The sequence below is a fragment of the Trachemys scripta genome, chromosome 4 (genome assembly GCF_013100865.1).
Source record: "Trachemys scripta elegans isolate TJP31775 chromosome 4, CAS_Tse_1.0, whole genome shotgun sequence".
Classification (NCBI taxonomy): domain Eukaryota; kingdom Metazoa; phylum Chordata; order Testudines; family Emydidae; genus Trachemys; species Trachemys scripta.
Genome location: NC_048301.1, coordinates 24,897,300 through 24,922,454, shown reverse-complemented (window position 1 = coordinate 24,922,454; position 25,155 = coordinate 24,897,300). Strand labels below are relative to the sequence as shown.

Genomic DNA, 25,155 nt, shown 5'->3' with positions numbered 1-25,155 from the left:
CTTTCAATACCTATAGGAAGAGAGGTGTGAACCAATGTCTTGGCCTGGGAAGAGGTCAGTCCCAGAAATATAGTCTTTGTGCAACATATTTTATATTTTTCATTGTGCAGTGCAGTAAATAGGTTCAGGTATAAGTGGTGTTTGTCTGTCTCATCAGACAACACTTGGGAAAAAACCCAGGCAAAATATTTGATTTTATATTGTAACCAGCTGTAGCTCAACTGAATTTAACTATGGAAGATGTTTATGTAAAAATAGCACCTTCTTAGTAGATGTATTGAGTCATTTCTGCATACCTCAGACGCTTAAATAAACTTAGTGTACTACACTTCTGTTAGCACTGTAGAGCCAGCACATGAGAGAGAACGAGCTAACTAATTTCTTGGTGCATCAACACAATTGTGTAATTACTCTCAAATTTCTAACTAGAGTGCTTAACTTTAGAAATCCAAAGAAAACTGGTCTTGATTGTTCAAAAGCGCTAAGCACCTATGATTCCCATTGATTTGAGTCAGACTTGGGGTGCACAGCACCTCTGAAAATAGGTCGCTTTTACTCTGGTGCTTAATTTTAGGTATGCAAGATTAGGATTTAGGCTCAAATTCTCAGTCTTGAACACCTGTACAACCCAAATGGAGATAATTGGTTTACATGGGTGATGGTGGTGACATAAGTTGAAGAAAGGTTTCTGGCACAGGTGTGACTGTACCATTTGGCTTGCATCATCTTTATTGCAGATGGTGATACATAGGAAGGAAAGAATCTAGCTTGACTTTCAGATCCCAGGTTGAATATGCAGCATGGCAGTTGAGAAACTTTTTTCTTGTAAATTCAGAAAAATCAATAGTATTGTTGAGACAGCACTATACTTGGAATTCAGAAAAATGCCCTTGGAAAAACTACTGGACTTACGCAACTTTGTTCCATACTGTCATCAATGTGGATTTAAACTACGGCTACTTTGGTTAAGATTTTCACTTAGCCCTTAAGATCCTGCACTATGCTTAGTGCACACTGAGTGGTGAGACTTATCCCATGGGACCTTGTGAAAAATAATGCTATGCAACATCCATTAAAGGGTTTCAGAGCAGAGGGCTAGGCATCCTGTGTTAGCTGTAATATAAACATAGACCTAAGTGCCATGGATGTAGAAGCAACATTAAGAAAGGAAATTCTAATCCAGTTTACTTCTTGGAAGGTTTTTAAAGCAGATTGCGAAGAGCTAGAAAAGGATCTCACAAAACTGGGTGACTGGGCAACAAAATGGCAGATGAAATTTAATGTTGATAAATGCAAAGTAATGCACGTTGGAAAACATAATCCCAACTATACATACACAATGATGGGGTCTAAATTAGCTGTTACCACTCAAGAAAGAGATCTTGGAGTCATTGTGGATAGTTCTCTGAAAACCTCCACTCAATGTGCAGCGGCAGTCAAAAAAGTGAACAGAATGTTGGAAATTATTAAGAAAGGGATAGATAATAAGACAGAAAATATCATATTGCCTCTATATAAATCCATGGTACTCTGACATCTTGAATACTGCATGCAGATGTGGTCACCCCATCTCAAAAAAGATATATTGGAATTGTAAAAGGTTCAGAAAAGGACAACAAAAATGATTAGGGGTATAAAACGGATTCTGTATGAGGAGAGATTAATAAGACTGGGACTTTTCAGCTTGGAAAAGAGGTGACTAGGGGAGGATGTGATAGAGATCTATAAAATCATGAGTGGTATAGAGAAAGTAAATAAGAAAGTGTTATTTACTCTTTCTCATAATACAAGAACTAGGGGCCACTAAATGAAATTAATAGGTAGCAGGATTAAAATGAACACAAGAAAGTATTTTTTTCACACAATGCACTGTCAATCTCTGCAACTCCTTGCCAGAGGGTGTTGTGAAGGCCAGTACTATAATGGGGTTCAAAAGGGAGCTAGATAGATTCATGGAAGATAGGTCCACCCACGGCTATTAGCCAGGATGGGTAGGAATGGTGTCCCTAGCCTCTGTTTACCAGAAGCTGGGATTGGGTGATAGGGCATGGATCACTTGATGATAACCTGTCTGTTCGTTCCCTTTGGGGCACCTGCCATTGGCCACTGTCAGAGGACAGGATACTGGCCTTGATGGACCTTTGGTCTGACCCAGTACGGCCGTTCTTTTTATGTACCTTTTGCATTTTTAGTTTTGAAACTACTAAATGACTCACCTCTATGGGTACGCTCTAATGCTTTGTGTACTTCAGTCCTCCATAAACTAATGAGTTTTTTTTAACATAACTGCTATTAGTACCTTGTGCTAAACAAAAGAACCCATAGTGAATTGGTCAATGAATGAATGGTGTGAAATTTTTGTAACTAGTTGGCTAGATCACTGAATGGCAGATTTTCAGACTTTTTGCTTGAAGAGCTTATATTATAGAACTTAGCAATGAGTTGAGTGGTTACCTAAGAAAAGCTGGCTCTGGGGTTTTAAATTGCAAATCAAGCTGAGTATTTCATGATTAATCTTACCAATTGAGAAGTAGTGGTAAAGTCAACTTTACTGTAGCCTTCACAACTACATATGCTAATTGGGACAACTTTCTAGACCTCTTAGAACTAAAACTTATGCATTGGAGTATTTGGTCTTAAAATTCCCATGATTCATTGTTTATATTTAAGTGCATTTTATCCAAAATAATCCCCAAATGCATTACAAAATAAACGTAGAAATCCTTTCACCTGCCACTGAAATAAACAACTGTTTAGGACAGAACTTGAAGAATATCATATACAACTGATGTTACAGGAGGAATTTTTAGATAAACAGAATGTAATCACCCAAACTGGAATCTGGTGCAGCCAAATTCCCTCATGCTTTTGTGAAAACTTTATCTTGGTATGTCAGACTCTTTTTCTAAATAAATTCCTGAGAACAAGTATTTTAAATCTGTTCGTGTTGCTTTTTGTTGCTGCAAGATAATAGTGCTTTGCACGTTTAAAAATCAAATTACTATTATATCAAAGTACTATTAACAAAGATCTTAGTTTGGTAAATTAGTTTGTGACAGGGGAATCCTAGTTTTGTTAATCCAAAATTATCTGAATGAGATGTTAAAACTTAACTGTCATCTGCTTTGTCTCAACAATACGTTGTAGATATCAGGTATTCAGACTTGTGAAGCAGCTATCTGGGTTATCTTAAAATGACTGTTCTTTGATATTCTAGTCTCTGTACTACGTTGTCACTGCAGTGGGAACCTGAGATCATAGCTGTTGCAGTTATGTATCTGGCAGGCCGTTTGTGCAAGTTTGAAATTCAGGAGTGGACATCAAAGCCAATGTACAGAAGATGGTGGGAGCAGTTTGTTCAAGATGTACCTGTTGATGTTCTGGAAGGTACCAGAAATATGTTTGTCACGCTTTAAATACTTGCCTTCTTTTTTTAATTTGAGGTCTGGACTAGGGTTGTCAACTTTCTGATTGCAGAATAAGTGCCGTGGTTTCCGGCCAATGAGAGCTGCGAAGCCGGCGTTTGGGGCGGGGGCAGTGCGCAGAGCCTCCCTGTGCCTAGAGGCCAAAGGACATGGCAGCCGCTTCCGGGAGCCACGGAGAGCCAGGGCAGGCAGGGAGCCTTCCTTAGCCCTGCTACTCTGCCGACTGGATTTTTAACTGCCTGGTCAGGAGCCGCCAGGGTTCCTTTTTGACCAGGCATTGCAGTCGAAAACTGGATGCCTGGCAACCCTAGTCTGGACAGTTTCTCCCTTAATCATCAACCTTGCTTTTAGGCCAGGGTACTGAAGATTATCTGTTTACTTAAGCTTTCCAGAGGGGAGCTGAGTAATATTGTGACGAGTTGGATCACAGAAACCCCCTTGGAAACTGTCAACTGATGTGCCAAGACTACTTCTGCCCCTGCTTTCCCTGCCAGCTCAGGACCCCAGAACCCTGTCTTGCTGAGCCAGACACGCCCGTCTGCTCCAACAAAGACCCAGGGTCTGAATTACTTGCCCCAAAGCTGCAGACTTGCCTGAAAACAGCTTACAGAAGTGTTCTTGTCTTTAACACTCAGATGCCCAACTCCCAATGGGGTCTAAACCCAAATAAATCCATTTTACCATCTATAAAGCTTATACAGGGTAAACTCATAAATTGTTTGCCCTCTATAACACTGTTAGAGAGAGATGCACAGCTGTTTGCGTCCCCCCAGGTATTAATACATACTCTGGGTTAATAAGTGAAAAGTGACTTTATTAAATACAGAAAGTAGGATTTAATTGGTTCCAAGTAGTAACAGACAGAACAAAGTGAATTACCAAGTGAAATAAAATAAAACATGCAAATCTAAGCCTAATACAGTAATACAGCTGAGACACTACCACTTCATATTCATTGGGAGTTATAATTTTCTTGTGGAACTGCATTCTTGCATTCCTCCCTTTCTGTGTGCATGTACTTCACATTTTTATCCTACATTGCTTGTATCCCATTCCAAAGGCTAGTGGCTTCTGGAAGTCAAATAACCTAACTAAGGAATCTTTTGAAGGTTTGGATATTTCAGTATTTATGTAGGCCATGAATCCAAGACCTAATTGTTCTTGGCACTTGAAAGACAAAACATGAAGGACGTTTTTCCAAAACAGCTGCTAAAACCTATCTCAAATCATACTCTTAACTTCCACAAAGAGCTAGACAGTTTAGTCTACAGGTGAATATAAAAAATAGGCTTGTACTAGAAATGTATAATAATAATATTGGAAGAAAAATAAATATACCTTAAAGAAACAGAACAACTCACAGTTTCATCCCATTTTTATCTAACTAGCATGTAGAGGCTTCAACCAAGATTTGGGTCCCATTGTAGTAGATTATTTATATACCCATGCTAGGTAAAATATTTTTAGCCAGAAATGTTGTTTTGACGTTTGTGTCCCTTTAAAGGGTTTCAAGCTGATTATAAATATTGTTACGTTTTACTAGGAATGTATAACCTTTTGGACTTTTTGTTAGACATCTGTCACCAGATCCTGGATCTGTACTCACAAGGGAAACAGCAAATGCCTCATCATACTCCACACCAACTGCAACAGCCACCATCCCTTCAATCTACACCTCAGATGCCTCCAGTACTACAGTCGCAGCAATCTCAAAGTTCAGAGCAGTCACAGACACAGCAGCAAAAAGAGTCCCAGCAGTCAGTGCAACAGCAACAGCAGCAACAAACACAGCAATCTAAGAAACCCTCTCCTCAGTCAAGTCCTCCAAGGCAGGCTAAACGTCCAGCGGTAAGTTTAACTGAACATAAGTGGTGAACAGATTTCTAATTTAGAGCAGGAGCAGTTGTCTAAATTATGGTTATGCTTTGAAAAGTAACTGTAAAGTATCATATTAGTACATGTTGGATTTTTTTTCTTGGTTTATTGCGTTTAGTACCAAAGTAAGTTGTTGTTTTTTAATGCCTACCAGGACCGCAGGGCCTGCACCTCTCTTGTGCATTGTCAACAGAACCGTTTACTGTGTTCCAATCAGTTATGCCTTTGCCTGCCAACTGAAGGCTGAGAGTTTGCTCAAATGTTACAGATGAAATCACTTGATCTGCAGAACCTTTATTATAAGTGATGATGTATGAGAAAAGAAGAACCCAAATTCACTTTCAGAAACTAGACTGAGTTTGTTGGAATGGCCATTTACATTTTTTCCCAAATGAGCATATTTTATATAAAATCAGAGATTCAATATAGGTGGAATCTCTAATGTGTCATTTTTGCAGGTTTCAGAGTAGCAGCCGTGTTAGTCTGTATCCGCAAAAAGAGCTGACCCCGAGGTATCACTACCATTAAGGGAGCAGACTACCCCATCAAGTGGTTCCACTCTGAAGATGCCTAAAAATGACACAAAAAGAACAGGAGTACTTGTGGCACCTTAAAGACTAACAAATTTATTTGAGTATAAGCTTACGTGGGCTACAGCATCCAAAGAAGTTTATGAAGCTTGGTCCAACAACGGAGTAGATTGTGGTTCCGAGTTCCAACTTACGACTTACCAACTGTAAGGAACCAATTGTGTTGTAAGTCCGAGGACTGCCTGTAATTGAAAACTTGAGTGGGTGCCAGGAGCAATGCATCTGCAGGGCCACAAGGGGGCATGCTTGAGGGCAGCACCCCATTACAAACCACTTAAAAGTTTTTTGCCTATTTTCATCATGACAATATAAAAACAATCTTACGGGCACGGTTTTATGCATTCCATGTCTTGTGCGCTGTACCATCACTGTTCTTTTAAAATAAGAAAGCACCCTACACAATGGCCAAAACCTCATAAGTATTCCAGCTGCATACTTATCCAAAGTCATTCCAGGGTCAAGTACAGCCTTTGGACCTCTATTTGATACGCAGTTAACTAAATTGTTGTCTCTATTGCATTTATGTTTGATAATTTATTCAAACAGCAGTGAAATAACAAGTGCGTTAGTCACACTAGAGCCTCTGGTATCTGTTTTCTTGGGCTATTTAGGATGTGCCCTCCCCTCTTTCTTATAAATTCTTAATGTCTTCTTATGACCTATTACTGCTAATGCAACTTTGATTTGGAGAGAACAGCAGGCAGCATCTCTGGAGAAAACAGACAAAACAGTGAAAGATTTGGGGCTGAGGAGGAGTGTGCAAAAGTCTAGATAGAGGTAGCAGGCAGAAAAAGTTACGAATGCATAGATCTATTTAATCTTAGATTTTACATAGAATGTCATTTACTGCTGAAACAAAGTCATGTCTGCAGTGGAACATGGCAGTACTGTTGTAACATTTCCCGTTTGCAGTACATGGTAGTTGAAGATGGAAAATAAAGAATACCAAATTCAATTGAAACTTTAGGGGGAATTTTAGGAAGCCAGAATGTATTTGCTCCTCTTCTCTCCCCCCCCCCCCCCCCCCCCCCAAAAAAAAACCCACCTTGCTTTCATTGCACATTGTCTTGCGTTGTAGGATCTTAAGGGCAGGACCTTTTTTATATTTGTCTGAAGTACGTAGTAATCAGTTGGCACTGTGGAAATAATGAAAACACAAACTGGAATCTGGCCATATATAACTGTTGCAAAAATGCCAAGGAACTTTTGTCTGCAAATAGTCTAGGTATTTGTTTTAGGTCTTTCTTAAAAGAATGCATCTTCAGCAGCTTTAGGCTTCCAGTCCCATGCTGAGACATGAATTCATGAATTAATTTTGGAGGAATGAGAGTATACTTACTGAATCAACAGCATGATTTCCTGCAGCACCTGGAGTTTTCTTCAGTCTCATAAGTATTAAGGAGGCCTGATCTTGCTTAGTTGGAGATCTGATGAGAACAGTATCTGAGCCCAACTAACATCAGCCTCGAGTGTAAACGGATGCAGAAGGGAGACTAATAAGTCCAGATAATTTGTAGAGTGAGGTTAAAAAAAGACACCTAAAGCCTATAAAAAGTTAGAGCTGTAAAGATATGTCCTGTTGTGGCAGGAGAGTGCAATAGCTCAGATTGGATAATGCTTTATGTACCAAATTTATTCCATGCTAGGAAATTCATGACTTGGAAGCAATAAGATGCATTGTGCCCCAAAAACATTTTAAGTTAAACCTTACTAAGAGATTCTACCAGTTTTTGTAAATAGGAAATTGCATGACTGCCTCTTAAGATGTTCTAGGAGAAATGTGTATATTCCTCAGAGCCAAATGCTCCACTTTGTCAATCATCATAGCTTAATTGAAGACAATGGAGATATGGAAATTTACATCAGCTGAGGAGATGGTCCCTGGTTTATAAAACCTTTCCAAATGCCTGCCTGTCTAAATCTGGCACCTCTTCTAAACTGTTGGTGGGGAAGAACATTTTGAACGTTCAGCTGTTTAAGGTCTCTCCCATTGTTGTTTTACTGAGGAAAAACTACCTTAAATGGTCGAACTAAAATATATGTTATTGGGGGCTGATACATTTGTATTGAAGATGTAAAATTTTCAAAGATACAGGTGCACATACAGTAGAACCTCAGAGTTACAAACACCTTTAGAATGGAGGTTGTTCATAACTCTGAACAAAAGGTTATGGTGGTTCTTTCAAAAGTTTACAACTGAACAGTGGCTTAATACAGCTTGGAAACTTTAGTATGCAGAAGAAAAAAGATGCTTTTAAACATATTAATTTAAATGAAAAAGGCACAGAAAATTTCCTTACCTTGTCAAATCTTTTTTTAAATTTGCCGTTTATATTTTTAGTTGTTTAATGCAGTACCGTACTGTACTTCCAGTTCCAAATGAGGTGTGTGGTGACTGGTCAGTTCATAACTCTGAGGTTCTACTGTATGTTGCAGGATTGCCTCATTTAGAACTGCCGATGAACTCTTCTCAAACTTCAAGTACTGTACTAGAAAAAAAATATTACTATGGAACTTGGGATATTGGTCAGCAACACAAGTAAATAGTCAATTAAAAAAAAAAATCTCCATAAACAGATTTTAGTACCCTTTGCTAGAAGAGGCAATATCTTACATGGAAGAATGGCTAAAAGGATTTTCAGGGATTTACTGAAGGAAAAAGATTACACTTGCTGACATGACTGGAAAAAGCACTTTGGTAGGCTTTTTTGACATGTACATACTGCTTTTACATAAACAACTAGTCACAGATCTTATTTGTGTGAAATTTTGTCTGACCCATTTTGTTAACTGTCTCCTCCATCAGCTGCTTTCACTTACTCCATGATGATGGGGCGTCTTGGTGAAATTATTTTCGCAAGATTAGACTTTGTGAATAAATACAGAGTAACCTAATAAAATGGAATTTGGTCGCTGCTTGAAGTGATCGTTTGACTAATTAGAGCAAACAATTTCAGAAGTCCTCTCCGTGAATGTCAAGGGGGAGTCACTTCAGATTTAAAATGGCTTCTTTGATTTCACATGTAGGGAAGAACTTTTCATTTTGTGTGCCACTTTAGTGCTAATAAAGAATTTAAAACGTGGGTTCATCATTTGGCATCAGTTAAAGCTGCTTGATCTGTTGGGTATTAAAATGCAGAATAAAACTATCTACCCTGGTAAAGTGGAATTATTGCTGCTTTGCATATGTGTGATAGAAAACTAGTGATTTCACAGTTTATTAACAATGTAGGTTGTGTTATAACTTGGCATGAAGCTTCATAGAGATTTAGAGTCCTGCTTCCTGCCCCAAAATGTGTCCCATCTAAATTAAACAGAAATGAGGCTAGCCAAGGGAAAGGAGGGATGTGAAGTAAGGCAAATAAGTCATTACAGAGTAAGAAAATCATAAGTTCTGATACCTAAACACAGACTGAAGTAGGGCAAAGTGGAGGAATTAGACTGCACAGGCGTAGATAACCAGTGGAAAGCAAGGCAAAAGTAAATTTTTCAGACAAGGTTTGGAGAGGATAGTGAGGATAATTGCCACACAGAGGGATGTTATAACAGACATAGGGTGTAGGATAAGAGTAAATTAAAGAATTAAATTTTAATTTGAGGTGAGGTTTTTACTCACGAAAGCTTATGCCCAAATAAAGCTGTTAGTCTTTAAGGTGCCACCAGACTCTTTGTTGTTTTTAAAGAATTAAAGTTAGCTTAAGTTTGGTTAAGGATATACTGTGTGTTGTAAAGAGGGCCCCAATCAGCAAGTAAAAGGAGGTCATGAGAATAAGTAGTATGGGAAGGATGTATGGCTTCAAAAGTAACTAATAAAATAAAGAGCGGCAGTAACAAGACAAAGAAAAACTGTCATAAAAGAAACAAGCCCAGACCTTCCCACTGTTCTGCTGGTAAGCAAGGATTGGGGGAGAAAATAAGGGAAGAAAGGGGGCTGTAAATCTTAGGAGGATTAAGACTGGAACTAAGGGTCAATTGTCTCAAGTTGATTTATAGCTGAAGTCAGCAAGCAATGACATCACTTGTTGGTTATGGGTATAATAAGTAAACTCTTAAAGGGGTTCATTACTAATCCCTGTCTGACCATCCTGGAGCCAATCAGTATGGGTCTAAGCACCCCTGGGCCTAGCCCATTTGTAAGCATCTTGATCAAATGCTTATAAATGTTTTGGTACTGGTTGGATGTAGTAAATTGCTTATTAGTTAGGCTTTTTAGGCATTTTTAGAGCAATTGTATAAATACCCTTTGGCCTTTGGATTTAATAAAAGAATTTGTGTTAAACTAGTGTTAGGTGGTTTCCCTTATAATTTATATGTTTATAATTTCACATATTAATCATTCAGACATTTTGGCAACTGTGGCAAGATGCCAGACATTAATTTCAGTTGCTCTAAACCAGTGATTCTCAACTAGGGGTATGTGGAGGCCTTCTAGGGAATATATAAACTCATCTAGATATTTGCCTGGTTTTAAAAGCACTGGCAAAGTCAGTACAAAATTTCATACAGACAGTGTTCTATATATTATATCTGTTCTATACATTATATCAGCAGTTCTCAAACTGTGAGCAAGTTTGTTTTAATGGGGTTACCAGGGCCAGTGTTAGACTCACTGGGGCCCAGGGCTGAAAGCCCATGTCCTGCTGTGCAGGGCTGAAGTCAAAGCCTGAGATGAAACTTGTAGTATGCAAGACAAATCAGACTCCTGAAAGGGGTACAGTAGTCCAAAAGGTTGAGAACCACTGCTCTAAACCCCTAAAGCGAAGGGGTAGTGACCTGTCTTCTACAACCAGTATATGATTCCTTCTTAAAGAGAAATTCAGTAACATAAGGGGAATAGAGAAATATCTATATGGCAAGCTTTTTGTCAAAGCATAGCAGAGGTCCGCTAATTGCCACTGCAACTCCTAAATACTTGCGGGGATGGGGGAGACAGAGTGACAAAACAAGCAAGCTTTGCTCCCCAAGCATGAGGGCTTAAAAAAACCCTCCCCAAAAACAGATTCTCACATTTCTATTACCTCAGGAGCTGAGGCTTTAGGAAACATCAGGTTTAGGGGTCTTGTGATAAAACCACAAGAGCTGGTAATGCTGGGCAGGAGTCAAAGTAAACCCTAAGTTTGCTGCCAGCTTCAGTAATAGACTGTTGTGGAATTATCAAAGAGGAAAGGGGATGAGGGGGAGAAGTTTCAGGAGGAAAGTTGGGATGCTCATTTTTGCCCTGTTTAGTTTGAATAGCATTAGGACATCAATTGGGAAGTATGGAAGAGGCAGGAAGAGGTTTGAGCCTGAACAGAGGTCGTGGTTAGAGAGATAGATGTGAAATATGAGACAGTTGGAGTAGGTGAAGTTACCCAGGGAGGGGAAATACTTAGTGGTGGAAGATTTGAGAACAAAAAAGCGAGAGAGAAGAAGCAGGACCAAGGATCCAATGAAGGTAACAGTGAAAGAGTGGGTAAATAAGGCAGGAAGTGAACCAGGAAATGAGTCAGGGACCCCAGGAAGAGATGGCCTCCAGAAGAAAAGGGTAGTGTGTATCAGCAGCAGCAGACACATTGAAGAGAATTAGAATGGAGCACAGGCTCTTAGATTTGGAGAGGAAGGTGTCATTAGTGACTTTTTTGATTGATCAGTTCTGGTGGAGTGGAGAGGATGAAAGTTGGAGGGAATCGAGTGATAAGCGGAGGAAGTTAGGGCACTGGAAATAAAGAGCCCTTTTAAGAAGCTTGTAGGTAACTTCCTTTTGATTATATCCAATTGATCCCTACCAGGGGATCCACTGCATATAATCAAAGGGAAGTTAAAAATGAACTCCTTTGAGAATTCCATTATATTTGTCTAAACTTACTTGCTTTCAGATTGACCCAATTTAAAAATGCTCCATTTCAGATTGACCTGTTCTGGTTTGCATGTTCATGCTTTTGAATATGTAATAGTTAAACAAAAATGGTTTTGAACCAGTCTCGCTCAAAACTGGTGAAACTTCGTGGGGAATAAATAACTTTGAAAGAACCAGCAAGTAGTAAAGAAAACAATGATACACATCCTGTATGCTTATGAACTTACACTGTGCCTGTACTTAACCATTGGTATTATTCATTGTTTAATTCACATATCTAAGCTTTACAGGATCATTTAAACGTGGGGAGACGTTACCATTGTAAAATTGTTTACTCCACTCAATCATGAAAGTAAACAAAAATGAGTGCTCTTTTCAGTAATTGTGCGTGCAATTATAATTTGATTTGCAGACCTGCAGTTAGAACACATTCAAAATAAATGTCATGGACTAGCTAGTTAAAATTATACACAGCTATGAAAATTTGAGGCTTCATAGTCACTCACTGAAGCTTTTGGATATGGCTGGTGAATTTATACATTGATCATGACTGGACAAATCTTGTATTACAAGGAAAGGCATATACAGGAAAACACTGAAATCTTTGGAGAAAAGGTAGAAGTTGAAGTGGGCTCTGGAATATTACTTCAGTTACTAGAATGAAGGATAGCAAAGAATTTAAATAAAGCAGTGCAAATTATAGTGTACCCGTGTACAGCCTTGTCTTGAGACCTAAATTGGAGCTCTTCTAACATATACCTGCTTTTGCTGAAATAACAGTCAGTCCTGTGTCCTCATTGGCACATTCTTGTCAAAATAATAAGAAAACCACCTTGAAATTCTGGATACACTGACAGAACAGTTAACAGCCCTAGCAATTGGGGCTCAGGAAAGTAAGAAGTTACTGCTAGCAAATATGGTATAGTTTTGTTACAGTTCATACGGTTCATTGCACTTAAAAATTTGTTTTCTGTTTTCCCCAGACTGCCTCTAACTCATGGACCTCATTTAAAATTTTTTACAAGATGATCTTTAGCGATTAAATAATCTTGAATTCTGTGCATTTTGGTCACAGCTGTTTAGTTACCCTAGAACTCCAAAAATAATTATATAATATCTGTATTGACACTATTACACATATCTCTAGAGACAACATTTTTATGAGATTATAGAATTATTTACCCCTAAAGTAAGCTGTAGGAAAGAATTTAATTTAGTTTCAATTCCAAAGAAATTGCAGTGTTTACTTAATGACATTAGTCAAGTTAAATTCTTTGGGCAAGATCCCGCAGTTATTGGGAGGAAATGTGTTTGCAGGATTAGAGAAAGCAGAATATCACTGGTCATATCTTGGAGACAGTGCAAACTTCCACTTACAGAGCAGCATGGCTCAGGTTAGACTTCAGTTGTCTGCATTTGTGAAGTCTTAGTGCAGGAGTTTTGGTGGATCTTACAGGAGCTCTGTAACGTGGCTGATTCTGCTAAGGAATTTAATTTCTTGATAAGCTTGTGTGCTCATTAAATTCCTGTTGGATTTACTGAACTTCTTAAACTACATTGGCTTGAGGTGGCTGGTGCAGGATAGGTAGGAAGCCTACAAGTGTATACTTTAGTCTGCAAGAAAGTTTATAGAACTTAAAGGAATTCAGACAAATGAAAATAAATTTGCAGTTTCTACGCCAAGCCACTTTGGTGATAGAATGTTCCAAAAGAAAGTCGTGTCAAAGTGAAAACATTTGATTTTCTCACTCCCATGTCTGTAAAAGATTTCTCATTCACTCTGAATTTAGTGTGCACCCATGTTCTGTGCTGTTACGATAATACTTGGCTTTTACATAGTGTTTTCTACCTGAAGATTTTAAAGTGCTTTACAAAGGGAAATATTTTTTTCATTATCCTACTGACTGGGTAACTGAGGTATAAAGAGGTGAAATGACTTGCCAAAGTTCACACAACAGGTCAGAGGCAGAGCCAGAAATAGAGCCCACGTCACGCGACTTCCCAGTCAGCACTCTGTCCACTGGACCATGATGCTGCTTCAGTAGATTATAAATAAATTAAAAGCTGTGAATATTAAATAACAAGAATTACAAAGGCAGCTCTGTGTTCACACACAGTAGGTACATTTTTCAGACTCCTCACACTCTCACATTCTTAACCATCAACTCTCCTATCCAAATCAAATTACGCACTTCATATTGCCTGATTCAATGCTCTTTGTTTGTGTGGAACATCACAGGCCTTTTAGTTATAAAAAAAAAAAAAAAGGGGGGGGGGGGTTAGGGCTTGTCTAGACCACAGTTCTCACACTCAAATTGGAAACAGATTTAGTTAAATTGATTCAAAACCTGTGCATATACACTTCTACCCCGATATAACGTGACCCGATATAACACGAATTCGGATATAACACAGTAAAGCAGTGCTCTGTGGGGGCGGGGCTGCGCACACCAGTGGATTAAAGCAAGTTCGATAGAACACAGTTTCACCTGTAATGCGGTAAGATTTTTTTGGCTCCCAAGACAGCATTATATTGAGGTAGAGGTGTACCAGGCCTTAATAAACTGCATCCTATTAGTATTAACAGTATGTGTTTGCTAATTACATATTTATTTTTGAATTATTCAGATTTTATAATGTATAGTTCTGGAGATTGATGTGAATTTTGTTTTTTTGACTAATAGGCTGTATCTCCCAAAGAAGAAACCAAGGCATCAGGTAGATATTGTATTTTTTTTAATATATATTATATCTTTCACTTTTTTAATAAGCAAAACTGTTTGCCAGAATAACTAATTCACTGCACCTTCTAAAATTGCTTGGTTAGTTTCTTTCTAGGTCTAGAAATTACCCTGTTTGTTTGGTCTTGATTATGCAGGCTTAAATATAGACCTTCCAATTAAAAAAAAAATAAGTTTGTGTTTTTGTTTATCTGTGTTAGTACGGTATAATTGTTCCAAAAGCATAGTCCTTTTATGCTTGTACAAATAGGCTGTTCAGTAGAACTAAAAATTACTATTATAAAAGCTCCATCTCCATTATAACTTAAGTGAGTAGCCAATTACTGGCATGGCTTACAGTCTGTACCCAAACATAACATAGTTAATTCTTGTTAACTTTGGCAGTTAACCACGTTTTTCTTTTGTCAGAGAGTTAGGCCAACACATGATTGTCTTCCAGTATCCACTTTGTAAAAGTTATTTTGCTGTATACCCCAACTGTGTCTATGTAACAAGTTTGGCCAGATCTTTCTTTTTCCAGCTCTGTATTAAAGTAACCATGTCTCATGGTTAAAAGTTGTGGATAGACCCTAATAATAAACTAACATGTGTGATGCTGGATTTCAGTTAGATTATTTAAATTTCATACTGTGGTAATGCCTACAGTCTCCAAACAAGTCGGAGCCCCACTTTACATAGCACAGTAGAAACATAATAAAAGAATCCTTTTCCCAAAACCCATTCTGGATTTCCGGTCTTAATATGCTGATGGATCCATAACTAAACTTACATTTTTGTTGATGGGGGGCTTCCAAATTTGTTTTTTCAGAACCACCACCATCTAAAATTCCTAAAATTGAGACATCTCATCCACCAATACCTCCTGTGCATCCACCTCCAGGTAAGGTTTTATTAAGAGTTAATTCCCAGCATGCTGTTCTTATTGGATCTTTTGGAGTTAAGTGCTTGACCTTGTTCTTTTGCTACGGTGGGCTAAAAGTGTCATGTTGGTTTGAATAAAATTAATTGTAGTATGAAAGGTGATGAAATATTTGATAGTGTAATTAGAACGAGTACATAAGTGAGATAGTGGCCAGAAGACTTAAATAAAAATAAAAAAAATAAATAAAAGACTTCTCTGGACCTCCCAAACAGTCTGTCATATTTGAGGTTATGTACTGTATTGGTTTGAGGTAATGATATCAAAGCTGATTTAAGACACGTTACAGAAAATTTCAGGCCAAAAGGAATTTGAAAATATTAATTGAAAAAGCAAGGTTATGACTTGCGATTTCATCATTAACTTTAATGGGCACTATGTTTGTAACCTTGAATCTTCACGTTTTTACAAAGTATTCTGTGCCAGATTTGATAATCTGTGGAGAAACGTATGAAGCAGCTGAAAACGTATAGAATCATAAAAATGTAGGGCTGGAAGAAACCTTGAGAGGTTCTCCTGTAATTGAAGGGATACCTACAACATCCTTGACAGGTATTCGTCTAACCCAGGGGTCGGCAACCTTTCAGAAGTGGTATGCCAAGTCTTCATTTATTCACTCTAATTTAAGGTGTCACATACCAGTAATACATTTCAACATTTTAGGTCTCTTTCTATAAGTCTATAATATATAACTAAACTATTGTTATATGTAAAGTAAATAAGGTTTTTAAAATGTTTAAGAAGCTTCATTTAAATTTAAAATGCAGAGCCCCCCAGACTGGTGGCCAGGACCCAGGCAGTGTGAGTGCCACTGAAAATCAGCTTGCGCGCCACCTTCGGCATGCGTGCCATAGGTTGCCTACCCCTGGTCTAACCTGTTATTAAAAACCTCCAATGACAGGGATTCCACAACCTCCCTTGGTAACCTATTTGAATAGAAAATAGAGGCTGGTTTCTCTTCAATTCAGTATAGTGAATAGATCCTGCTTCTCCACTGTCATAAAACAATGGGCACTTCTTTTGAAGGTGGGTATGTGCAGCTATGATGCACATATCAGATTTATATAAATTATTTACAAGAGTCCTCACACTTAATTGAAATTTTATACAGGATAGGGGGAAAAAGCTGATGCTGTTCCTCTTTATAGTACTAAGCACACACCCTGCCACTGTGTTCTTCTGTCTCTTGTTGTCCCCTGTTAGGAGCTGTCATTTTTGGTTGCATTATATAGCACACACTATAAAATATTTATGTCATATCTCAGGGTCAGTGGAAGGACAGCTAATGTATTAAGGCACTGGAAGCACAGTACTACAATTTTTTTCACAAACATATGGCATTTTGGAGCATTACAGGGTTCCTTGGCAGATCAAGCCTTCTTTTAGGAAATGAGCCAAGGAAAAGAACATCCCCTTACTGGTTGGCACTGTATAAGAATTAGAAACTATGTTCAGGTGTATATTCTGAAGAGATATTACATGTGGGATCGTTTGAGGCAATTTGAAGCTACTGCCTGATGCTAGCATGGCACCTGTCACCCTTTTATGAAGACCATACAATATTTAATTATTCTACCTATTACCACTCCAACTATGAACTCCTTAAAAATTCAGCATTTCCTACAACAATTGTGATGGAATAGGAACTTTCATTCATCCTATTTTCAGTTACTTGCAAATTTTAAACTTCAAATCTGTCATGGACTTAGCCCTCTGTGAGGAAGAATCAGATGTCTGAAAGAACTTTTTGCAAATAAAGTTTTAACTTTAAGTCCATTAATGGCCATTAGCCACGATGGGTAAGGAATGGTGTCACTAGCCTCTGTTTGTCAGAGGGTGGAAATGGATGGCAGGAGAGAGATCACTTGATCATTACCTGTTAGGTTCACTCCCTCTGGGGCACCTGGCATTGGCCACTGTCGGTAGACAGGATACTGGGCTAGATGGACCTTTGGTCTGACCCAGTACGGCAGTTCTTATGTAACTAATTGAAAAATAATATGCTGGCCATGCAGTTTTTTTTATTATTTTTCATATCACTTATAAACTGATGTAGGAAATCTCTTCAAGTGTCAAATTCAAGAACTGACAATGCAGCTCTTCAAAGGCAGATTTATTAATCTGCAACACTAGCTCCTGGGTAACAATCCTACTGTTGGTTGTAGTTGTCAAAACAGTGACCTTGACAAAGGGCTAAAAGTTGTGGGCAGGAGAGAGAAGAATGGTAAATTATAATAGGGACATAGGAACAAGAGGGGGACAATACAGTGGGAATCTGCTCAACATCTGAGATGTCTATACACAAATGCAAAGGAGTATTGTGGGTGTATTACCAGGAATTTCATAAGTAAGACATGGAGGTTATTGTCCTGTTCTGTTTGGCACCGATGAAGCCTCAGCTGGAGTATTGTATCCAGTTTTGGGCGCCACACTTTAGCAAAGATGTGGACAGACTGGAGAGACCCTCCAAAATAATAATGGGTTTTAAAAACATGACCTTATGAGGACAGGTGAAAATACTGTGAGTAGTTTTAGTCTTGAGAAAAGAAAAGGGTGAGGGAGAAGAGGAACCTGCTAGTCTTAAAATAGGTTAGGGCTGTTACAGAGAGAATGGTGATCAATTATTCTACAGCCAAAGGGTGGCATGTGCAGGCTTGTCCAGCTCAACTTTCTTTTGCATTGTCATTTTAGTTCAACTGTTGGGCAGTGGTGAAATGGCGGCTCTGCAAACCTGCCTATACAGCTTTTTAAGTGAAAAGATGTTTTGTACCTTGTTATAAAAGTGAACTATTCTGTGTACAAACAGGACATGTGCCTTAGCTTTGTGTAACAAGTTTATTTCCATCAGTCAAGCATTTTAAAACTCACTACTGTAGAGTCTGAAGATACTACCATTGGGTCCTATCATGGAGAGACATTGGTCTGCCCTTAGTTCAAACCAGCTTTGATCTGATTTTTAACTTCCCCCGATTTTTGTCCTATCAACTTGAAGCTTCATGGGTGTGATCTTGTGCCAGCTTAAGATTTTTTATTTTGTTTTTGGGGGTAGGGAAAGGGAATAATAGAAATTAGACAAAAGTGTTTGTGAGAGGAATGCTCAGACGAAATGACCCAAATTTTGTAACCCTTTCCTAATGCTTGTCTGTTTCACGGTCTCAAATCTCTGTAGCCCTTGCATGTGGAATGGTTGCAGTTGAAACTAATATTCTGGTTAGTTTTTTTTCCACTGCCTCTGCTCTTTAGCTGGTTTTTATTTGCATCTAGCTTTTGGGACATGTGGGGCTTATTGTAAGGCGGAAAGCCAGATATAAAGTGCTGTTACTGTCAGCAGGCTGGTTGACCAGATATTCGCAAATGTAGTTAGCGTTCAGTGATCTAGAACCCAACAGACCGGGGCTTACCTTGAGCCTGCTGTTTCTGCAAGCTGGCATTGTGCGCATATTCTTACAAGGTATCAGCTCAGTAAGTTCTAACACACGAATCAAAACTGGTGCAGAAATTCAAATTCCAACTTATCAAAAGAATTATTTTCATTGTATCACATTTGTTTTTAGAGCAGTTAAAAGATTTTGAAGGTAATGTCAGCACAGGCATTTGGTGGCTTTGTTCCTAAGCATCTGCTGGACTGGATGGATTTAGTCACAACTGTTTTTCTGTACTGGTCATAGAACAATATTGAAGGCTCTCAGCAGTGTGGAAGGAATAAATTTTAATAATAATAAAGGTTTCAGAGTAGCAGCTGTGTTAGTCTGTATCCGCAAAAAGAAAAGGAGAACTTGTGGCGCCTTAGAGTCTAACATTTATTTGAGCATAAGCTTTTGTGGGCTACAGCCCACTTCATCAGATGCATAGAATATTCTCACACCTCTTGTCAAACTGTCTGTAATGGGCTATCTTGATTATCACACAGAAGTTTTTTCTCTTAATTAATTAGCCTATTAGAGTTGGTAGGACAACTCCCACCTTTTCATGTTCTCTCTCTGTGTATATATATCTCCTTACTATATGTTCCAGTCTATGCAGCCAATGAAGTGGGCTGTAGCCCACGAAAGCGTATGCTCAAATAAATGTATTCGTCTCTAAGAATAACAACATTAATTTTCACTGTGGGGTATCTGCTGTTTCTTCTATGTATTGCATGTGATTTCCAACTATTTTAGCTGCAGAACAAACAGGAAGAGAGCAGGCTATGTGCCACATGTTAACATTTTAAGAAAAACATAGCCATGTAGGTAGTCCTTATTGCTGTGCTACAGAAAAGTAAATGAAGCTTTTTTTGTCTGTTGCAGACCGTAAGCTTCCTTTGACAACTGCAGTTTCAATGGGAGAAGCAGAGCAAAGTACTACAGTAGACTCTGTAGAGATACCAAAGGTCCAGATTCCTCCTCCAGCTCATCCTGCACCCGTACATCAGCCACCACCTATGCCTCATCGTCCTCCACCACCTCCACCTTCCAGCTACATAACCGGAATGTCCACTACAAATTCTTACATGTCAGGGGAAGGTTATCAGAGTCTTCAGTCAATGATGAAAACCGAAGGACCAACCTATGGAGCTTTGCCACCAGCTTATGGACCACCAACTCACTTACCGTATCATCCTCACGTGTATCCTCCTAACCCTCCTCCACCTGTTCCTCCACCTCCGCCTACATCATTTCCACCCCCTAATATCCCACCACCTACTCCTGGGTACCCTCCTCCACCTACGTACAATCCTAACTTCCCACCTCCACGACTGCCTCCAACTCATCCACCTCCAGGGCTGGGAATGCCACCAGCCAATTATCCCCCTCCCACAGTTCCCCCTGGTGGACAACCACCAGTACCACCTCCAATACCACCACCTGTTATGCCACCTGTTGCAGGACTTGGACGTGCTACATGGATGAGATAGCATGAGAATTGTGTACAAATATCTTTTAATTTTGAGGAATAGTTTAGAAGGCAGAATAATTGAGCAGTGACCATATTGTAAAGATAAATAGGAAAGTAATTTGTATAATCTAGATTCTGGTATAGTATATAAAGACATGGAACAGTGAAATGGAATCTTAGTTGACCTACTTGCAGTATTGTTAATGGCAAGATATATAAGCTTTTAATATAGACATGGCAGAGCTAATTAAAAATCTAAATTTATACATTTGATTTAAAACTAAGTTGTCTGACTAAATTGTCTTGAGTTATTCCAACACTGGATTACTTTGTACTAGTGACTTTAACCAGCCATATTGGCTCATTTATATCCGTAAGAAGTAAATTTTCTTCTAGAAATCAGTGCCTACTTTTGAGTATCAAAATAGTCAGATATCCTGAAATTCCATCTAGAGTGTAAAAAAAAGTTCATTTTCATTAAGTAACTCTCCTCTTAATGTTAAGCATCAGAGCTACTTTATTTAATATGTATATATTTACAACCCCCAGTTGACAGAAATCATTTTGAGATGTTTGCCTTGCTAATATTTTTGTTTTGGAATGTACTGCTATCTTGAAAAATTAAGTATGTTTACACCTATTTGCAAATTCCTGTACATAAATATATATATTTTCTAAGTGTGAAAGTCTGAATGTAACAACATACTGTGATTTACACCTTGGTTATAAATAGGACTGCTTCATTCACTTGTACCCAAATAAAATTGGATCTGAATTTAATGGATTTTCCAAGTTATTTCAAAATCTTTTTCCCTACTAGCTCTACATAGTCTGTGTCCCTAAAATTACTGTCCATGTTCATACTGCTGCAAGAGGAAATCTTATTCTTGTACTAACTCACTGTAAAAATATTTCTGCAGTGTTCTATCAAAATTATTAAGCATCACAGCTCACTTACAAAGAATGTACTTTATTTTATTCAACTGAAAGTATACACTATCACAATCTCATACTTCATTTTTACTAAAATATTTCAAATGAATGTTTTACACATATCAAAAAAATCTGATTACTATTTTTTCTCCCCCCCCCCCCCAAAAAGTCAAAGTGGTTCAATAAAAGGTATAAATGCGTGCTAATGTCTAAAGATTTTGCTATGTACACAACAGTGGGTGCTAATTTATTCCAGTTTCTTTTGTAAATCATATACAGGAGGGCTGTAAGATCACAGGTTTAACAGAAATCAAACTTCAAACTGATTTCCCAAAGCAGTTCAAATACTTTCCCCACATTATGAAAAATATACAATTTTATCATTTTACAGTCATGCACTTTGAAAAAGATCAGTAGTACTTTTTCCCCACCCAGTTTCTAAAAAGATAAAAGGTCACTTTAACACTGATTTATGTCTAATAATATTTGGATAAAAATGTGCCATTCTCAAGGGTGGGCTCAGCAGTCTTATTAAAGGTGCAACGAGCCACCTGAAGTTGGTTACACCACAGCATTTCAAAATGCTTGTTTCACTCAAAGAAAACTTAAGGGCCTGATTCTGCTTTCCTAAGGCAAGCAAAACACCACTTGAAGGCAATGGAAGCTTTGTTTGTCTCAGGGCTGCAGAATTTGCAGCCTCTAAATAGACTGGGGACACTAGCCCCATGTATATCGACTTAATAGCCACCATTTTGGGGAGGGTTTCCCTCAAACTTACTATACAAAGTTTTTCAGGTAGTTTTCACAGTAGACCTAGAGCATAGTAAAGAGTGAATTTAAATGTGCATATAAAACATCTTTTTAGACAACTGAAAGTTTAGCACCCAAGTCATTCTGTAATGTCATTGAGTGTCTTTTTCCCCCAGGAAGACACTTTTTTTTTTTAGCTCAAATGGAGCTAAATACAAAGAGTAGCAAAGTTTAAAAAAAAATACATGCAGCACTAACTTTCATGTACTTCTATAAAATCAACAATGCACATCTTGCATTTGGGGCTTATGCTGCCAAGTAGAATCATACAAAATATAGTTTTACCCTACTAGTATAAAGGATCCTTCAGTGGTTTAACTAAAAGACTGGCTGTCTTCTAAGCCAGCTCTCTGGCTCATACAACACACCTCAGGTTTAGTGCTGTTTCCCCTTTATTCAAGAGTTTGAGATCTGCAGATGAAACCAGAATATGGACAATGCTTCAAGCCACAAAATGGCTTGTGATAGCTATATCTGATTAAGAATAAATTTGGATGAGTAGGTCAGAGCCAGTGAGAGAAGTAAACTGGCTAGTTTAGCTCTCAGCCCTGTTGAGAGGGAGGGATCATTCAATGCTTATTTGTTAGGCTAATCTACTCAGAGGCCAGCAAGCACATTATCAATACTATTAATGCTCTACAGGCTTTACTGGCAACACTTCGGCTGCTCTAGTTCAAATTTGCTGAAGTAAATCAATTCTGCCCCCTAACACTCAATCCAGAGTTTGGACACTGCCATAATTACAATGGCCTTTCAAATCAATGGATTAAGCAGCCATATATACATTTTGTAGCTCAGAGGGGAAATTAAACCTTTCTTTGCTGCCTTATTCTGGAAGGAAAAAAATCATGCTTTTTCCCTCCCCTTTATATGAAGAAAATAGATGAGCAAGAAAGAAAAACTGATGAATAGTATAGACAGTAATAGGCTGAAAATGGTCAAAATGAAAAGCTAGGAAGAGAAAATTCAAAGTGCTCTAGAGGTCAACTCTTAAAAGATAGACAGTGTGCCATTTTCTAGGCTAGTTTCTGCCAGGCTACACAGACTGCATAAACCTAGTAAAGAGTTACAGTTAGTCAGCTCAATCGTGGCTGACACAGCTGAGCTACGCTTTAGGGGGAAGTGAACTGCTGTTGAGGGAGTTTCTAATAACTCACTGATCTCAGTTACCAGGGCCCATTCTTATTCTACTTACTGATTGACTTACTGCTTAATTTTTATTTTGTTTATATTCCTTCTGTTTCTTTATTGCTCAATCCTGCAAATTCCTTACTCAGGCAAGTAGGCTCATCAGACACTGGGACTATTCACTTGTGTTAGAACCTGCAGGACTGACATCATAGTTATTTGTAGGTGTTTCATGCTAATCCGAGTCAAGAACTCAGCTAATGCAAAACAAATGTATCTAATCGTAACAACCTACAACTGATTCAACTGCATTTAGGTAACTGTGACTGATTTTTCTAAAGTGGCAACATCTGAAGTCATTAAAGCTTTGAACTAAGCACCAAAACCAATGCCATTTTTGAAGAGGTGGCATTGAATCTACATGCACCTATTGGTAAGATTATTTCATTTTAAAATGGCAGGTTTGCTAACTGAGTCCAGTTTCCTGTAGACTATTGGGGGGGAAAGGGAAAGAACATCTCATGAAATACAGGGCCAGATCTTGTGACCAGATGGAACCGAAAGGGGTCAACTTCTTACTACAGCTCCACAAGCAGCTACTCCACAATACCAAAATATAAGTCCCATTATTTTTATATACAGCAGTTGGAAGGAAAAAACACTCCATTTTGGTTTAACAAAAATAAAGCTTAAATGGCAGCAGCAGCCTCATTTGACAGCTTCTGTTGATATAGCATTTACGCAGCTTTGAATGGCTGTTGCTTTGATTACATCATGAAGTAACCAATTTAGTTCTGTATTTCAACAAGGACATTAAAAAACAAATCCTTATTATGTGAGTGAATGTCGAGACTGAAATACTAGGATCCAAGAGAGAAACCTCTCTTGGCGAAACGGTAAGCCACATTGGTGGGAAAGCTGTTCTTACCGAAGTATTTAACAGTAAGAGCTTTACAGGAACAGTGTTACCATATTCATATTGGATTGTGGCTAAATGACTTAAAATTATTCACATTATGACTGCAGTATCATTTGTTCCATTAAAATCACATCACTAGCAGCTGAAATGGAGGCTCAGGCTATTCTGCATACCTGCTATGGACCTGTGTCATGGTCAATACGGTACAACATACAAGGTGCTTTCAGTGTTTTATCATTCCACAAAGTATTTTATATGACAGCTCTTGAAAACAGTTGCATATCATCCTCCAAAAATAAGGACCTTCAAAAAATTTTAGCAGCTCAGTAAAGGAACAGCCAATAAGCCACCTGATTCAGATTTTTGTTTCCTTGGGAGAATCCAAAAACATGCTGCATAGAGCCACCAGCCTTGTTATGAATCAATTAATGAGCAGGTGGGCAGAAGCAATACAAAATAACTTCTCCAGGTTAGGGTTCCATTTTTCCTCCTAGAAATTCTCTTGTTAGGTAATTCTACATAGAGACCATACAACAAAGCAGGTTTGCACTACAATACAAAGTGACAGAAGTCTGCGATTATAGGATGGTTAACCCATTTAACATTGGTTCCAGATCATAGCCTGGAGGCTAAGCCTTTAGCTGCCATATTTACACTATAGACAGTTACAAAAAAAAAAATCCAAACTGGCTGCTAGAAACAGAGCTCTCTTCCTCTCTGATTCTTTGTAGAGTTGCTTCTAGTTTTCAGTGTGATGTTCCTACAATGGCCCCTTGAACTGGTTTCCTGAAAGGTGTTGCCTGATGGATGGTTTGGAACTTGCTGCATCACCCAATTTTCGCCAGACAACCTGTGAGAAAGGGGGAGGGGAAAGATTGCAGTTGAGCTACATTATTTGTCTGGAAGTCAAAACTAGGCAGTTTCCAAACCAGAATTGCAGTTCTACACATGACCATTAGATGGCACTTGTGCACCAAATTACAATTTAAAGGATTTGAAGTGTTCATCTCTCTCTTGAAATTAGAACTAGTTATGCCATACGTAGTGATATAAACCTAATACATTAGGTTCAGAAGCGAAGTTCAATGCTAGACCAAACAC

General features: G+C 38.4%; 2 protein-coding genes across 4 annotated transcripts in view; one reads left to right on the top strand and one right to left on the bottom strand.

Annotated features, from left to right (window-relative positions):
- Positions 1–21,056, top strand: part of CCNK (cyclin K) — a 29,113-nt gene extending 8,057 nt beyond the window's left edge. For both annotated transcript variants that reach the window (XM_034767995.1, XM_034767996.1), the window contains 5 exons: positions 3,218–3,387; positions 4,999–5,273; positions 14,411–14,444; positions 15,276–15,347; positions 19,676–21,056. In XM_034767995.1, coding sequence (XP_034623886.1) covers positions 3,218–3,387; positions 4,999–5,273; positions 14,411–14,444; positions 15,276–15,347; positions 19,676–20,283 — 1,159 coding nt within the window. In that variant the 3' untranslated portion in view covers positions 20,284–21,056. The remainder of the gene's footprint in view (positions 1–3,217; positions 3,388–4,998; positions 5,274–14,410; positions 14,445–15,275; positions 15,348–19,675) is intronic.
- Positions 21,057–21,352: 296 nt separating this feature from the next.
- The window catches only part of CCDC85C (coiled-coil domain containing 85C), a 150,703-nt gene continuing 146,900 nt past the window's right edge, over positions 21,353–25,155 (bottom strand). For both annotated transcript variants that reach the window (XM_034767997.1, XM_034767998.1), the window contains one exon: positions 21,353–24,904. In XM_034767997.1, coding sequence (XP_034623888.1) covers positions 24,815–24,904 — 90 coding nt within the window. In that variant the 3' untranslated portion in view covers positions 21,353–24,814. The remainder of the gene's footprint in view (positions 24,905–25,155) is intronic.